The 17262-nt window shown below is 40.8% G+C and overlaps 2 protein-coding genes across 4 annotated transcripts; both read left to right on the top strand.

Moving 5' to 3' along the window:
* Positions 1–3033: 3033 nt before the first annotated feature.
* Positions 3034–4797, top strand: H1-4 (H1.4 linker histone, cluster member). Its single transcript, XM_068557481.1, has one exon. It carries the CDS (start codon positions 3082–3084, stop codon positions 3739–3741), a length of 660 nt encoding a protein of 219 aa, XP_068413582.1. The 5' UTR covers positions 3034–3081; the 3' UTR covers positions 3742–4797.
* On the top strand, positions 4687–13724 carry LOC137773086 (histone H2B type 1-M-like). 3 transcript variants are annotated; one of them, XM_068557484.1, is made up of 3 exons: positions 4687–5303; positions 12207–12242; positions 13335–13724. In XM_068557484.1, the coding sequence occupies exon 1, from the start codon at positions 4842–4844 to the stop codon at positions 5292–5294; it is 453 nt and encodes a 150-aa protein (XP_068413585.1). In that variant the 5' UTR covers positions 4687–4841; the 3' UTR covers positions 5295–5303; positions 12207–12242; positions 13335–13724. The 3 variants fall into 3 exon arrangements, with proteins under 3 accessions (XP_068413585.1, XP_068413586.1, XP_068413583.1); XM_068557485.1 differs by lacking the exons at positions 12207–12242; positions 13335–13724 and adding an exon at positions 6695–7254; XM_068557482.1 differs by lacking the exon at positions 12207–12242 and having other exon boundaries at positions 4755–5303.
* The last annotated feature ends 3538 nt before the right edge of the window (positions 13725–17262 follow it).

The raw sequence follows: 17262 nt of genomic DNA, 5'->3' as shown, positions 1-17262 counted from the left end.
CTGCCTGCCAATGCAGGGGACAAGGGTTCGAGCCCTGTTCTGGGAAGATCCCACATGCTGAGGAGCAACTGGGCCCGTGAGCCACAACTACTGAGCCTGCGCCTCTGGAGCACAGGTCCCGCAACAAGAGAGGCCGCGATAGTGAGAGGCCCGCGCACCGCGATGAAGAGTGGCCCCCGCTTGCCGCAACTAGAGAAACCCCTCGCACAGAAACGAGGACCCAACACAGCCAAAAAAATTAATTAATTAATTAATTAATTAATTAAAAAAGAAAAAAATTCAGGGCCTGGGGTCCTCTGTCCCCCAGGGGGAAAAAAAAATGGAAATGTTTGCAGAGTGCTTCCCATTTTTTATGACTCGGGGTTTCTTAGAGGCTTAAAAACGCCAATAATAGGAAATTACTTTTTGTAGATCATTAGCGATTAATACACTTGAGAATATTTCATGGCTATAAAAGTTCAAGAATTTGCATGAGGAAGACTCCTCCCACTCTGGCCATATGAGATTGTAGTGTAAGAAATACATTTTACACGGTGGCACCCAGCACACAATCAAAAAGCTATGCAGATAACTGAAACTACATGCTTTGGGCTCTGATACTTTGTATTCCATTCTAGTTCATTAAAAAGGAAACATTTTGGCCTTGTGCTACAAAATTGATTTTGCAACCTTTAATGATTGTTCAGACCTGCAGCCTGAAAAACACTGAGCAAATGCTTTGAAGTCAAACAGATGTGAGCTGGAATCCTGGATGCACCTCTTACCAGCAGTCTTCTTGGGAGAATTCAGAATTATCTGGGGCAAGACTTTGGAATCTATATTTAAAGCACAGGTACAACACACACATATACACACACACACACATACAAACACCCTAGGTAGTTCTGATATAACTGACAGATCAATAGGAAAATAGAGCCTTTGGTGTTACTTCTATTTCAAATAAATGCTTGATGTAACAGTGGCAGATCCTCTACATCTTCTTTAAGTTTGTCAAATAGTTTTATTTATAGAAAACGCACTGCACCATAGGAGATGAGCATAGATGAGTTAAAAGATCACAGAATTTGAAGAATTTAAGTACCCCCAAATCAGAAGTCGTTAGGGATACATAGAAAAAAGTGAGGCATTTGAGAGAAAAATTCCAGTGTGCTCTGCAAATTTCAACTATGTAGGGGAGTGGTTTTGCTTGTCATTGCAAATGAGCATAACCCCACTGCTCTGGGATTAAAGTGCCCATAAAATCAATTTCTGTAGTAACCATCAATTGGTCTGTTTTGGACCCTAATCCCCTCCCTTTTTATTTTAATATATAACAAAGCGCATATTTATTTTTCATTAGCATGCACAAATTACATTGAAAATGTTTACACATTAAGGGTTTAAAAAATATTGATAATTTATATGTCTTTTATACCAGATTCAGCATTAACTTAAACAAGACTCTTTTGAGACATTTCATTAATGTTGAATCAAAGATCTGTATTCTTTTATTTCAGTAGTAGAGTCTGTTGTGTGTGGAGAAAATTAGGGGCAATGGAACTAAAAATTAATGTGATGTCAAATGCCATGTTACAACCAGCTACACCCACAGAATTGTATCCTATCACCTTATAGCGCTGGCCAAAATTTCAAGTACATGGCTTGCAGTTTTTAAAGACAATTCCATCCAGATCATTTTCCAGGAATAATTCCTTTAGTTGGGTTTTCATTGCCAACGTGTACACTTTGGTGATTGCCAATATGTACTACCTAAATAAAACCACTTTTTCAAAGACCTTGCAAAGGATGTCTTCAGAGGACAAAAACTTAACGTGGATGGTCCCTCAAAGCTCTGCTTCCGAGCTGGAAATCTGAACTTCTCATTCGATCCTACACGGAACTTGTTTTCTTTTTGATGGAGCTCCGGGAAGCATAGGGCCATAATCTTCATGAGTGAAGCCATATTTGCTGTGTGGACTAGTCATTCATCAGTTATTCAGTGATAACAGGGTCTGGGTTTCTCCGGTAAAGGGAATAGATATGTTATAATCTACAGTTTCCATTTAGTTCCCCTTATGATCAACGCTTGAATTCCAATTCTATAGCGTATATTTCTATTTGACCCTGAAGCATTTGCCAAAAGAACTCAGCAAGACTGCAAACAAATTCTTCCAAGTGCACCTCCGCTTCCAGTGACTTCACAGAAAACATCTGCGTGTTATTTGAAAATTAATCCTTTTCCATCTGTGTATCCTGTGTTTTGGACTCCCTTTCCTTCCCAAATATCCTGAATTCAAGGTATCTAAACTCATGGAGCAGTTGTCCAGAGGAGGAGAAGCAACCGCCCCTCCCCCAACCCCTGGGAGCAGACAGGAAAAGAAATATCCTAAGGAATTGTTTAAAAACCCAGACGCAGCAGACAGAAATAAAACCATGGCTGCATACGTTGATGTCCCAGGGGTCCAACATTTAACCTCATATGGGCAATAATTTGTTTAGCATTAAACTAAACCAGTTTGATGAACTCAAATGCCCTCGGCTCAATAGGCAGGACTCTCAGAGGAGCCTGTGTTACTTCCCTCACTTAAGTGCAGATTTGTAATAAAAATCCTAATGCCAGTTACATGCTTTTTGGACCTATAAGAACCTAACCACTTGGAGAATCATATTTGAGAGGTCAGAAAACTCCACAGTTAAAGATCGGTTTATAATTTACGAAGAAAATAGAAAGTTTTGTTTCTCTGAGTTGAAATTTGACAAGCACGGCGGGAAATATTGCTGGGTTTTGGCATAAGGTTTTGTGCTTTCCTCATAATTTGAGACCTGAGTGAAGCCTGAGACTTCGGGGATCATTTTCTGGGAAAAATCGGGCAATTCAGTGCAGAGAATTTTGATATTTTTGGCATTTTTTGAGGTGTAACAAACACAACTCGGGATCCGAGAGGACACTCTGAGGCTGCCAGCGAGGCGGGCTGGACAGCGCACCAATCACGGCGCAGCTCCGCCCTATATAAACGGGCGGGCGCAGCGGCGCGGCCCGAGTCCCGGCCAGTGCCTCTGCTTCCGGCTCGAGTTGCTTTCCCAACACCCGCCTTCAACATGTCCGAGACTGCGCCCGCCGCGCCTGCTGCACCGGCCCCTGCCGAGAAGACGCCGGTGAAAAAGAAGGCCCGTAAGGCTGCAGGTGCTGCAAAGCGCAAGGCGTCCGGGCCCCCGGTGTCCGAGCTCATCACCAAGGCTGTCGCCGCCTCCAAGGAGCGCAGCGGCGTGTCTCTGGCTGCGCTCAAAAAGGCGCTGGCGGCCGCGGGGTACGATGTGGAGAAGAATAACAGTCGTATCAAGCTGGGTCTCAAGAGCCTGGTGAGCAAGGGCACTTTGGTACAGACCAAGGGCACCGGCGCCTCGGGTTCTTTCAAGCTCAACAAGAGGGCGGCCACCGGGGAGGCTAAGCCCAAAGCCAAGAAGGCGGGCGCGGCCAAGCCCAAAAAGCCCGCAGGAGGAGCTAAGAAGCCCAAGAAGGCGACGGGGGCGGCCACCCCCAAGAAGAGCGCCAAGAAGACCCCAAAGAAGGCGAAGAAGCCTGTCGCCGCTGCAGGAGCCAAAAAAGCAAAAAGTCCGAAAAAAGCGAAAACAGCCAAGCCGAAGAAGGCGCCTAAGAGCCCAGCGAAAGCTAAGGCGGTGAAACCCAAGGCGGCTAAACCTAAACCCGCCAAACCTAAGGCAGCCAAGCCAAAGAAGGCAGCAGCCAAGAAGAAATAGGAAGTTCCTTTGGCCTAAGGCTTAGAAGCTCGACACAACCCAAAGGCTCTTTTCAGAGCCACCCAAAGATATCAGGAAAAGAGCTGTTGGCACATTATTAAGGGGGCGTGGCTGGGAGAAAAAGGCAGCAAGTGAGGGGCAGTCTTCCCCAGGGTGGGTCTTGATGGCAGCGGCTGTAGTACAACGTGACAGTCCCTTTAGGAAACTGGTAACAGCGTGATTAGACTGACCAGGGAACAGGCCTGAGCGTAAGCATCTTGTTTTAGGTTCCAGGGTGCGGAGGGATTGGAGATCGCTGGTTGGAAGTTGGCCCCCCACTTCGCCCCAAAGGGCGCGGTAAGGGAGAGCACAAACTTAGGGGCAGGAACTCTCCCCCCAGTATACCAGGCACTGCGTTCTGTAGGTGTCTGGAGACCACTAAAGTGAAATTTAAATGTTTACTCCATTGCATGAAAGAGATGGTTTATCATTTAATGAGCCACTTGCATTTTCTTTGGTTAACAAGGACATGCCGACAGGCAAAATTGGCATGTTTGCGGGAAAAATACTCCCAGGTATTTTAAGCATCATGGTTTTTAAATAAGTAACAAAAATCATCAGGACTTCTGATGGAGAGCGAAGAGGTTAAGGATTGTGAACTTTTAAGAGGGTGACCCAGCCCAGCACGTTACGTGCAGGTGGTGGTTGCTTATTGGTTAGCTGCCCAAGGCGCGGGGTAATGCGTTTATCGAGCTTGTCCACGAGCCCCAGCTGGACATTAACACGGCGACTAGTTGCGGGGCCCGGACCAATGCACGAAGTTATCCAGAGAAAAAGAGAAGTTGCTTTCAGTTATAAACTTAAAGCTAGCGTGTTCTCACTTCTTTTCATCTACTTGCTGTGAAATATACCGTGCAGGTGCTTCAAAAGGCTATTTGTACTAGCTATGGGTAGTCTAGTCTAGGCCCCTCTGATTGGGTCAAAGCACACTAACTAAACAGCCAATGAAAAGGTAGACCTGCTAGTATCATTTACATTCCTGTTTGTGACGCCACAATAAAATTAATCCAATCATGAGCGAAATCTTACTAACCTAATTTGAATACCGCGTCTATAAGTAAATGTGGCCTCAGCGGGGGCGATTCTTTTCCCAGGTGTGTGTGAGCGTTAGTGTTCGAATTTTTGACGCTACAATGCCTGAACCCACCAAGTCCGCTCCGGCCCCGAAGAAGGGCTCCAAGAAGGCGGTAACCAAGGCGCAGAAGAAGGATGGCAAGAAGCGCAAGCGCAGTCGCAAGGAGAGTTACTCCGTGTACGTGTACAAGGTGCTGAAGCAGGTCCACCCAGACACCGGCATCTCGTCCAAGGCCATGGGCATCATGAACTCGTTCGTCAACGACATCTTCGAGCGCATCGCGGGCGAGGCGTCGCGCTTGGCGCATTACAACAAGCGCTCGACCATCACGTCCAGAGAGATCCAGACTGCCGTGCGCCTGCTGCTGCCCGGGGAGCTGGCCAAGCACGCCGTGTCTGAGGGCACCAAGGCTGTCACCAAGTACACCAGCTCCAAGTAAACTTGCCAAGTAAGCGTCTTTACACCTAACCCCAAAGGCTCTTTTAAGAGCCACGCATGCTTTCAGCAGATGAGTTGTAATCCTTTCATTCCAAAGGCTATTTTCGGATGTCTCCTGCCAAATTTAAAGCTTCGCTACTGTTCTTTAATATTCTAATACAATCGCGTTGAAAATATTTATGAGGAACTTAGAAAATAACAACATGTGCCGTTAATTGCGCGCTCACTATGGGCAAGTACATTTCTATAGAACCACGATACCACATTACCAGATATCAATTTGCACTGAAAATGCCATTTCAAGTGTACAGCTTTCCTCTTCGTGCGTAGGTCTCCAAGTTGATCCTGAGGTTGATCCAGAATTTGGCGATGACCCCTTACCCAGAGCACGAAAGAGCATGCTCTGATAACTTCATTCTGCTCAGAGCTTTTCCATTTCTCTTTCCCTTTTTTAAAAAAAAAACATATAGACATGTATTTCTGGAAAAAATGCTGAAGAAAATGGGAGTTTTCACTGAAATGTTACACAGGTTTTTCTGGTTTTCTTGCTTTGTAATTGGTGCAGTTTCTGCTTGAGGCTCTGAGCAGCGGGTGGGGGAGGGAGAGGAGGAGCCTACACTATCCTAAAGGCACCGAGGAAAGGGAAAGGGAAGCCTTCAAACCCTGTCAGCTACTATATCTTCTTTCCCAGAAAGTCACATTTAATATATAGTCCTTTGGGGGCAGCATTCAGCTTTAAAGTCCTCTGGGTCACAAGAGGGAAGCACAGTACTCAATCAGTTAAGGCGCCTGATTAAGGTGTGAGGCCCCATTTTCAGCACCCTCTCCGCTTTCCCGGATGTCCCCGAGCGTCAAGGATGGAGAGGAAGTAGAATGAGAAGGAAAGCCCTTTCTGGCAGGATGTGGCTTTTGCTGCACTAGGTAGGATAGGGGTAAGGGTTTTCACTGCTGCGGAATAGATTTTGTCGGGAAGATAAATCTCTGAAAAGAGGTTCAGAGGGGCCGGGAGGGAGTGGCCGGGAGGAAAGGAATCAATAGTCAGAGATCACCAAGAAAAATTGCCAGGTAGATGAGGCTGGGCTGGGAATGAAGTGCTGGTTGAGATGGAAAATTTAGGTGGAGGGTATTGTTGACTGAGGGAGGAATGAATTTAGAAACTCTAGGGTTCTCACGATCTCCCAAAGAAACAGGGATTCATGGATTATGGGGATAGATTTTACATAATATGGCAAGCTGGGTACTTGGATGAACGATTAAAATCCAGAATAATATTTTTTTTAATTTATAAAAGTAACGAAGAGCCACCACAAAAGTAAGGAACTCTCGGTCCCAGGGGCTTGGCCCACGTGAAACCCCAAGCACCACAGCTGACTTCACCCAAACCTGCGCTTCGTTTTTTAGGATGTTATGTGATGCCTGGCCATGGTGGAGAGCATGATAAGAACACTTTCCCAGTGAAGCTGAGACACCAGACCAAAATGAACTAGAAATAAACACACAAACACAGCATAGATGATGGCAAAGAGTCTGCCCTGAACCTTGGTGCTGAGTAGATTCCACGGCTGAGAATTTGGACTACAAGCCAGACTTCATACTTATTTGTTTCGGCTTTAGTACCACAAGGATTCAAGACACCCAGGCTGAGAATTTAATTTAGGGATATCCCAAACTGGTTTGGTGCCCCTGAGCACCTGGTAAAAGCAAATACAAATCCTCTCTGGAAGAATAAGCTTCATTTTAGGCCTCAATAAATCTTCACAGATAAATATCCAAGAAAATGAATTAGCAGCTTCACAACCAAAATTAACCAAACACACCATGAAACAAGGCACCATGACCAAGAGCAATAGACAATGAAAACAAAAGCACAAATTAACAGATAGAGACTTCAAGTGACTAACTTTAATATCTTAAAAAAAAAAAAAATATGTGCGGGATTAAGACAATACAAAGAATTATCACATAGATTTGAAAAAAACAAATAGAAATTCTAGAAATATATATGCATTTATTTCCAGAATTTCTATTTGTTTTCTATAGAAACAAATGTTACTATTCTATAATAAATTACATATATAATTATATATAATATATATAAATATATAAACATAAATTTATATAATACATATAAAATTATATATATAACAAATTATATATATACATATAAAATTATAACAACTGAAAAGCTTACTGGATGATTTTTTTTATTTAATTTATTTATTTATGGCTGTGTTGGGTCCTCGTCTCTGTGCGAGGGCTTTCTCTAGTCGTGGCAAGCGGGGGCCACTCTTCATCGCGGTGCGCGGGCCTCTCACTATCACGGCCTCTCTTGTTGCGGAGCGCAGGCTCCAGACGCGCAGGCTCAGCAATTGTGGCTTACGGGCCCAGTTGCTCCGCGGCATGCGGGATTCTCCCAGACCAGGGCTCGAACCCGTGTCCCCTGCATTGGCAGGCAGACTCTCAACCACTGCACCAACAGGGAAGCCCTGGATGATTTTAATAGCCAACTGGACCCAGCTGAAGAATTTTCATGAATTATATAACCAGATCACAAGGAATTATCCAAAATGAAAAGAGAGGAATGCCAAAGTGAGTTTAAGAGATCTGGAATTAGTAGTAAAATTGTCTGGCATGCATCTAATCATAGTAGCAGGACACGCAGAAAATGATGCAGATGTGAGATTTAAATGATCATGGCTGACAGTTTTTTAGAATTGATGGATTACTCATACAATGAAAAATAAATGTAGTGAAAAATGATACAACAGAAAGGGTTACTGTGTGACACTAAACTAAGCCATATACATTCTTACAACAAATATAATGCTGATTTTCATAGGGTTGTGCCTTCTAATCCGTGTGGACACATGGCATCAGACCAAAGCACTGTTTGAAATTCTTGGGGGGAGGGGACTTGAGTGATTGATTATTTACATGCATTTTGTATCTAGCTAAAAATTCTGTTAATGCTAATCCATATTTAATGGACTATCTTGATTTTCATTGCATATAATACTATCATTAGCAAATAAAAAATCTTTGATATTCTTTCCAATAACAATTTCTCTTAATCTCTTTTATCTTGTTATTGTGTTAACTAAAATCACAAACTGTTTCATATTAGACATGCTATTAGATGCCACCATCTTTTTCCTCCTTTTCATGGAAATAGCTTTGGTAGTTCATTATTTATAATAATACCTGTGTGTGTGTGTGAGAGTAGTCTTTATTGTATTGATGTAGTTTCCTTTTAATTCTTTTTTAAGAGTTTTTATTAGGAATGATTTATGAAGTTTTGTCATCTGATGAAATAATGTCCTTTTTCTCCTTTCCTTTAACCTTTTGCAATAAAGTACATGTAGATTTTCTAATGTTAATCCATGCTTCCAGTCCTAGGACAAATCTTATTTGGTCATGTTGTATTATTATCTTAAATAATGGCTGGATAAATTTTAATATTTTACATGGATTTAAAAAATCTCTACTATTCATACATAAAATCATTCTATGATTTTCTCTTTTGGGTTTACCTTCATCAGATTTTGTCCTTAAGGTTATGGTAGCTTCATAAACTTCACTGTAGGGCTCTCCTTTATTACTTACTGCTGTATAATAAATTATCCCCAAACTGAGCAGCTTAAATCAATGAACATTTATTATCTCATTCAGTTTCTGTGATCAGGAATCCAGAAGTGACTTAGCTGGGTGGTTATGACTCAGGGTCTCTCGGGAGGTTGAAGTCAAGATGTAAGCATAGGCTGCAGTCATCTGGAGCATAGGCTCCAGACTGTAGCTGGAGGATTCCCTTCCAAGATGGCTTGAATGCCATCTTGGATGCCAGACAAGTTCCTGGTGGCTGGTGGCAGGAGGAACTCCGCTCCTTGCCACATGGACCTCTCTGGAGGGCTAAATGACTGTCTTCAAAACACGGTAGCTGTTATCCCACAGAAAGAGAAATTATAGAGAGAAAGAGAGAGTGTCAGGAATGCCTTCTGCGACCTAGTTTCGAACATCACACACTGATGCTTCTGCCACTTTCTATTCATTAGAAGCAAGTCACTTAAACCTAGCATATATTCAGAAGGGGAATTAGAATCCACTTTTGAGGTAAGGATATTTTAAAAATTTGTGGACATATTTTAAAACCACCACATCATTCTTTTTATGCTTTAAATACTTGAATGTAAAAAGTATTTTTGCTTTAAAGATTAGATAGAAGTAAGTTGTAAAATCACCTGAACTTAATACCTTTATACTTAGTAGATTTTTAGGAATTCCAGCAACTTAGACTATAATAGACCACTATCCACAGAGACAAAGTCAATAAAACTCCCACATGATGTCCTGATGGACTTTTCTCTGAGATTGTAAAGGACAAAATAGCGGCCTCTGCAGTTAAATAAAACATTCTCTCAGCACATAGCAGGTACTTTTTAAAATATTGAATGAATTGAATTAATTCATCTGAGAAATCCTAAACTGCAATCAGGAAAGCAAATCTCTGGTGCACGATTGTTTTGGAATGTCCAACAAACTAATACGTTTGGTCTTTTTGAAAAAGAAAACAAAGAAGAAAATAAATATAGTAAAAAATTAAAATTTCAGAAAATACTGTGGCATATGAAAATAGGAGAAAATAGGGCTTCCCTGGTGGCGCAATGGTTGGGAGTCCGCCTGCCGGTGCAGGGCACACGGGTTCGAGCCCTGGTCCGGGAAGATCCCACATGCCACGGAGCAACTAGGCCCATGCGCCACAACTGCTGAGCCTGCGCTCTACAGCCCGCGAGCCACAACTGCTGAAGCCCGCGCGCTTAGAGCCGGTGCTCCGCAACGGGAGAAGCCACCGGAATGAGAAGCCCCCGCACGGCAAGGAAGACCCAACACAGCCAAAAATAAATAAATTAAAATAAAAAAGAAAATACGAGAAAATAATAATATAGAAAATAGTAATGAAATTTAAAATTGACAAGAAATTAAAGGTAACATAAACATTTATTTAAAATATAGGAGTGAAGATTGATGATGAGTAAAAAAATACAATGTTTAAAGTGTAAGGTAACAGATTAAGAGTTTGCAGAAACTCTGTAAAAGAAGAAACTAAACTGAAGAATTCAGTTATGAAGGTTTATAAGGAGATTCTTGATGTGTGTCAAAATGTCCTAGCAAATTGTACCATGGCAGTAGTTAGCATATTTATTTATAAATCAATTTATTTAAGAGATAGTCATTGAATGTGTCTGGGCTAGTCACTGGCATGGGCACTGCAGATACAAAGAGAAATAAGGTTGTCCTTGACTTCCAGGAGCCCTCAGTTTTGTAAGATCGTCAAGGAAGCTTACAGTTAATTGCTTTCATTTCCCTTTATCTTTCACTAAGGCCCAAACAAGTGTTTATCACTCTTTGGAAATCTGCAGTTAGGTGAATAGACTTAGGCTCATGTGGGAACTACCAAATTCATTAAATTAAGGCAAAAAAAATCATCCTAATTTTTGAGTGATAAAAAAATATAGTAATATTAATACCATTGTAGGACTTCCCTGCTGGCGCAGTGGATAAGACTCCACGCTCCCAGTGCAGGGGGACTGGGTTCGATCCCTGGTCAGGGAACTAGGTCCCACATGCATGCCGCAACTAAGGAGCCTGTGTGCTGCAACTCAACAAGTCCCAACTAAGGAGCCCACCTGCCACAACAAAGACCTGGTGTAACCAAATAAATAAATATTAAAAACATAAAAACTGCATATAAAAATAATAATAATAATAATACCATTTTGACATAGTGCAAAGCTAAGAACAGTCCATAAGGCTGCACTCACACATCTGACACCAACTTCAGGGTTCAGAGGTCTCTCCAAAACTACCCTCAGATTAGATAATTTATTAGAAGGACTCACAGAACTCACTAAAAGCTATTATACTCAAGGTTAGGGTTTATTATAGCAAAAGAACACAAAGCAAAATCAGCAAAGGGAAGAGACACATGGAGCATAATCTAGGAGGGTTCCAAACTCAGAGCTGCCGGTAACCCTTTCCCAGTGGAGTCATGGAGTGTTAACAACACCTTCCTGCAACAATGTGTGACAACACAATATGTATTGCCAACTAGGGAAACTCACCCAAGCCTTGGTGTCCAGACTGGATCTTTAGTATCCAGTTCCTCTGGATCGAGTACAGATATGGCATGGCCCAAAGCACCCAACATAAATGATCCTATTACACTATCCAGTGTAGCTCAATGCCTCCTGGTAAACAAAGATAATTCTTATCATGCAGGACATTCCAAGGGCCTACAGATCACATTTCAGCAAAGGGCAAAGGCCATACCTCCTTGGATAAGGTTAATTCTGAACAAAGTCATAAGAAAAACTGTATTTTTACAATTTTGAATTAGATATCTATCGACTGTAACTTGAGTTCTACAACTATTTGCTTTTTATGATTGTTCTGTCACATATTTTTGCATACTTAGATCAACTGTGAACCCAGAAATTATAAGGAGGTTTCTTTTGGAAGACTAATTTTTGTACTTTATTCAGATGAACAACTTCAGCAGTAGTCTCGATTCATACTCCCAACTTCGCTCCAAACCCTAGCTGCAGGAAAAGAAGACTCAGGAGAGGTAGAGTTCAACTTTGGGAAAAGTTTGGGGAAAGTTTCATGTTGGTGGCATGAGCATTTAGTGCTAAATAGAAGAAAAGGCTCCTTTTCTTTACATGAAAAGCAGTATTTGAGTGGCTCTTCCTTTCATAAACCATGAAATTTGCCATCATGCACAGGGAAAAGTAATTTTAGAAAACTAAAGGAGTTATGCTTTAGAATTTTGTTTAAAAGTTTTAACAGTGAATGTTAAGCTGTATTTCGTAAATACAAAACAACAGAAATATCACAGCCAAATTATGGCTATTTTTTTTAGGAAAGAAGGAGGAGGAGCATGGGGAAAAGAAGAAAGGTGAGAGAAAATGAGGACTCAGAAAAAGAATGGAAGAAGCAAACTACTACAAAAAGGAGAGAAAGGGCCTAGTGACCAAAGAGAAGCCTATAAAAGACTGTGATAGGAGGGAGGCAGTGGGTGGACAGACTTAGTCATGTATTTGGTATTTCAGCTGGGTATAATACCTGTTACATAACTGAAATATTCTTCACATTTCTTGGGTTTTAGGTTGAGTGGATTAATCAAAATGGTATCATATCTGGGAGACTTTTCTGACCAGCAGATGTAAAATGGTACCTCCCTATCCCATTTTTTACTTTCCTCCATTCATTCTTCTTTGTTATACTTAGTACTTATTGACATAAATTTGTTTATTATTTGTTTCCGCTCCCCATTCTCAAGACTGTAAGCTCATTGGAGCAGGGTTAGTCTTTTTTGCTACTGACTCCCTAATGCCTTGACTGTTTCAGACACAGAGTAGGCTCTCAGTAACCATTTGCAGCACGAAATAATTAATTAATTAATTAAAATACACATACGTCTACAACAACAGGAATAGAGGCCAGATCTGGTTGTTGAAATGGTTCAGTTGAATGAGTGACTCAGCCTTTCTGGGTCTCACTTTCTTCATCTATACAAGGAGAGTAATAATAATGCATTACTTCTTAGAGTTATTTTAAGGATTGAGATAATTTGTGTAAAGCTCTTAAAACAGTTATAGTCATTTCGTAAGCACTTAGCAGTTGTTAGCAATTGTTACATTTTCCTTAATCTCTGAATTAAAATGAAAATCAGAGTGACTCTTAAGGTCAAAAACTAAAGGGAGAGAATATAAGCTTTTAAACTATTTGAATTCCATCCCAGTAAGGGTAGTTGGGAGATTTGGAACAAAGATTATATTATTGAGAAATATCTCTTGACTGAGCATGGTTTGAGTCATTACCTGTTAATGCTAATAACGACTAAAGTGTAGGTAACTCTGGAGCAGAGATTCCTCATAGCACATTATACAAGCGTATGTAAACAGAACCCTCTTCTTTGTATAGCAGATATTAATGTTGATGGCAAAATGGCACCTAACATATAAACCTTTTTTATTTCTTCAATCAGGGGAGAGGTATAAGTGCAGAGAAGAAATGAATGCAAACAGTAACTGAAAATGAGAATCTGGCCATAGAAGTTATGAAGTATGATGTCTGACCTGCCTGAGATGATAGATTAGTGTGTATATCCCACCAAAATCCTACCCATTCTGATTTGCTGCACACTGACTTATCAAAAGGAGATCACTACCTGAGTGGAAGAGCCTAAACAAGGTGTTTTATCTTTTTCATTTTATTTTTATTTACATTATAAAAATAGAATTTACTTCTGTTACAGGCGTAATTACTGGGAACTCATTATTTACCGTGGACTACCTTTGCTGGGGGAAGTCTGAAAGGATGGCAAAACATTTGTAAATGAGATGCTATATTTAATAAACTCTATGGATAATTGAAATTCCGCTTTCATTGTTGATTCAAATTCTTCTCCTAAGCGCTCCCCTTTCTGGACAGACAATTTATTTATATTTCAGTTTATTTTCTGGCATTAAGTTCTGAGTGGGTAAGACCTAAGAACTGTTTTGGCTTTGTTAACGATCTCGAAGGTAAAAACTTAGTTTAGCTAAGCTGACATTTAAAAGGTCACCTTCAACATCTGAATTAAGGGGAACACATTACTTCTCACCTGAAGGATTTTTTTCTTTTTTTTTGGCCGCGCCTCGCGGCTTGCGGGGTCTTAATTCCCCAATCAGGGACTGAACCCGCGCCCTCGGCAGTGAAAGCGCGAAGCTCTAAACACTGGACTGCCAGGGAATTCCCTTGAGGGATTTTTAAAAACAGATTGCTGGGCCCCACCTCACAGTTTCTGATTCACTAGACCTGGAGTAGGATCCAGTAATTTGCATTTCTAAATTATCAACGTGGTGCTGATGCTGCTGGTCAGGGATCACACCTGGAGAACTGTGCTTTAAATTACGACTTGGGATGTCCCTGAAATGATACTACCAAATAGCCGCACAAAACTGAAAAATCACCTTGAGGTTTAAACTGGAAGTGTCAAGTCCTGAAAATTCGCACCTCCTTCCGGTACAGCCACGTAAGGGTGGAAAGAATAACGTGGCGTTCCACGCCCGGCCTCTGTCGGCTCCCGCCCGTAGCCACGCCCCCCCACGCAGGGTCTGTCAAAGGGCCGTCCCGCCACGCCGCTCCACGCCGGCTCCCTCATTGGATCGTCTCACCCAACTTCACGTTCCGCTGCTTCTCCCAGAACCCCACGTTACGCATACGCCACGTTACGTCACTTCGGCTCCCCCCACCGCCACCGCCCCGGGGTCTCCAGTAAGCTGCAGGCTTCCGCCAGCCCCTTCCGCGCGCGAGATTTCGCGTGGCAGCCACCTGCTGATGCGCAGGGTCTGCGGACCCAGCTTCTCCCCGCTACCCCTGGTTACTGGAGAGTCCCAACAGTCCATGAGGACATGCGCAGATTAAAACGAGGAACCGAGCAGTTTGAAGACCGAGGAACAGGGCAGCAGACCTCCGGTAGTTTTTTCCTCCTCTCTCGACTTTTTCTGAGCTGACGCTTTCCCTCATAACTAATCCCCAGGACACCTTCCTTGCACCACTCCTGTTTATTATCAGCACATTTCTAGGGCACTTTGTGTGAGGATTAAGTGCGTGTGTATGTATGTGTGTGTGAATTATTATTACTTCCCACTTGAATAACTATATGTGTTTTAAATTTCATCTTGAGATGCACGAAGGGCCTACATTTATTAGGCTACGGTAGACACAGACCCTATGGCCCACAGTACTCTTAGAGGTTGACGAAAATATTTTAATTTCTTCTAAAATCAGAATTAAAAATGAACTTTTAGGTCGATGAAAACGTTTTGTGTAATACTAATATTTTAATGTTTATATAATTTTAATAATGTTATTATTTTTCTTATTATTTTTACGGAGGAGAGGGCCCAGGAAGGCAAAAGTGCATAGGGCCCGCAAAACATAATGCAGCCCTGGGTGCAGTTTGCACACAACCATCTCCAGTTATTTTTATTTACTTAAAAAAAAATATTTTTTTTGGCATACACCTAGACACATTTCCAAGTGCTTTCCAGATGTTAACTCCTTTAATACTCGTAACACACCTATGAACTATTGTTATCCCAATTTTGCCCAGATAGATTGAGTCACTTAGAGCTTAAAATAATTTATCCAATGTCCTCTAATAAATGGCAAAGGGGATTCTGACCCAAGCAGCTTAGCTCCAGGGTCCCTGCTCTAAACCATTGCACTAGAGACATTATCTCTTGGTAACGCTAAGCAATCCGAATCAATCATAGCAGGTAAAATTTAGAGCAAACTAGCCAGGCTACTTTGAGCCCTCTTCTTGACTTGGCCTACAAAGATTTGAACAAATGCTTAATATAGTTTCTGACAGCTCAAGGTCTGATGATCCTAGCCTCTCTTAGGTTCCCTGCCCCACTATTTCTTTTTTCTTTCTTTTCTTTTTGATTTGTTTTATTTTGTTTCGGAGAATCATCTTCACTATTTTTGCTCATTAACATGAATTTTACAGTGCTTTACCAAAAATACAGTGCTGTTTTGTGGCATAACATTGAATTTTTAGGTTATTTTGGAGTTTATGAACATTTTAGCATATTGAGTCATCACAAAACATAGTATAGTGTATATCTATCTCTTAATTTGAGTGAATCTTGTTTTGTATCCTCCAATCGCATTTCATAGTTTTATTCATACAGATCTGGAATATTTTTTCCTGGACTTAGAATCCTTAGAAAGTGTTGTTCTGTTGTAAATGATTTCTGGTTTTTCTGTTTCGATTCCAGAAAGGCCATGAATTTTTATGTGATGCTCATGTAGCAACCAATGCTTTTAAGCTCTGTAAGGTCTAATTATTTGTTTATAGATTTTCATGAATTTTTACAATGACATATTATTTTCAGACAATAAAGATAACATCTTTTCTTATTGCATCCTTACCCTTCTTACTTGTACTTGTCTCATGGTATTGGCCAGACCCTTGGTGCCATGTTGAATAGGAGTAGTACCACCAAATTTTGTCTTTCTTTTGACTCTTTGGGAATCATTTTAAAATTACACTATTAAATGTTGTGCTCACTGTAGCTACTCCTTATGAAGTAAGTAGCTACTCCTTATCCTTCTAGTTTGTTAAAAATGTTTATAAAGATGGAGTGTCATATTCTAACAAATATTTTCCCAGTATCTATGCAAATGATAACAGTTTTTCTCTATTAATTTCTTACACTGGCAGATTTGATGTTAAACTTTTCCTCCATTCTTGGAGTAAACCCTATATGATATACTATTTTTTTTTTTTTAAATAATGTGGTCTCTTGGTTTCCATTTGCTTGCATTTCAACTAGAGCTTTTTCTTTAAAAAAATGAATTTCATGAGTAAAATGAGACTATAATTTTCTCTCATCTCTCTCTTTCTTTCTCCCTTTGTTTTCGTTCTGTGTTGTTCCTGCCCAGTTTAGGTAAGTGTACACAATTTCAAAAGAAAAAAAAGGAGAGCTATTTTTCTATTGAAATAGCTTCTGTAAAATAGGGCTTATCAATTACTTAAATTTCACTAATACCTGTAAAACCCAGTTGTGCTTGGTATCATTTAGATTGAAGAGTACAGGAGAGCTTTTTTTTTTTTTAACTGCCTGTCATATTTCCATAATCATAACTTGTTTATTCAACCCATTACTTAATTTTTTTCTTGAAAATTATCCTTTTCTGTTAAGTTTAATTTTTTGTAAAAGTTATTCATAGCATTCTTGTGGTTCTTTATATCTCTTTTTTGGTAGCTACTTTCCCTTTTCTATTCCTATGATTTATTCACACACACACACACACACACACTCTCTTTTTTTTTCCTCATTAGTTTTTCTAGATGTTTGTCTATTGTTATAAGGTTTTTCAAAGAACAAGCTTGTGGTTTATGGATTATCTCCATTTTTTTC

This window comes from Eschrichtius robustus, chromosome 12, assembly GCF_028021215.1.
Source record: "Eschrichtius robustus isolate mEscRob2 chromosome 12, mEscRob2.pri, whole genome shotgun sequence".
NCBI classification, from domain to species: Eukaryota; Metazoa; Chordata; class Mammalia; order Artiodactyla; family Eschrichtiidae; genus Eschrichtius; species Eschrichtius robustus.
The sequence above is the reverse complement of the archived record's forward strand: the minus strand, read 5'-3'. Positions and strand labels throughout refer to the sequence as shown.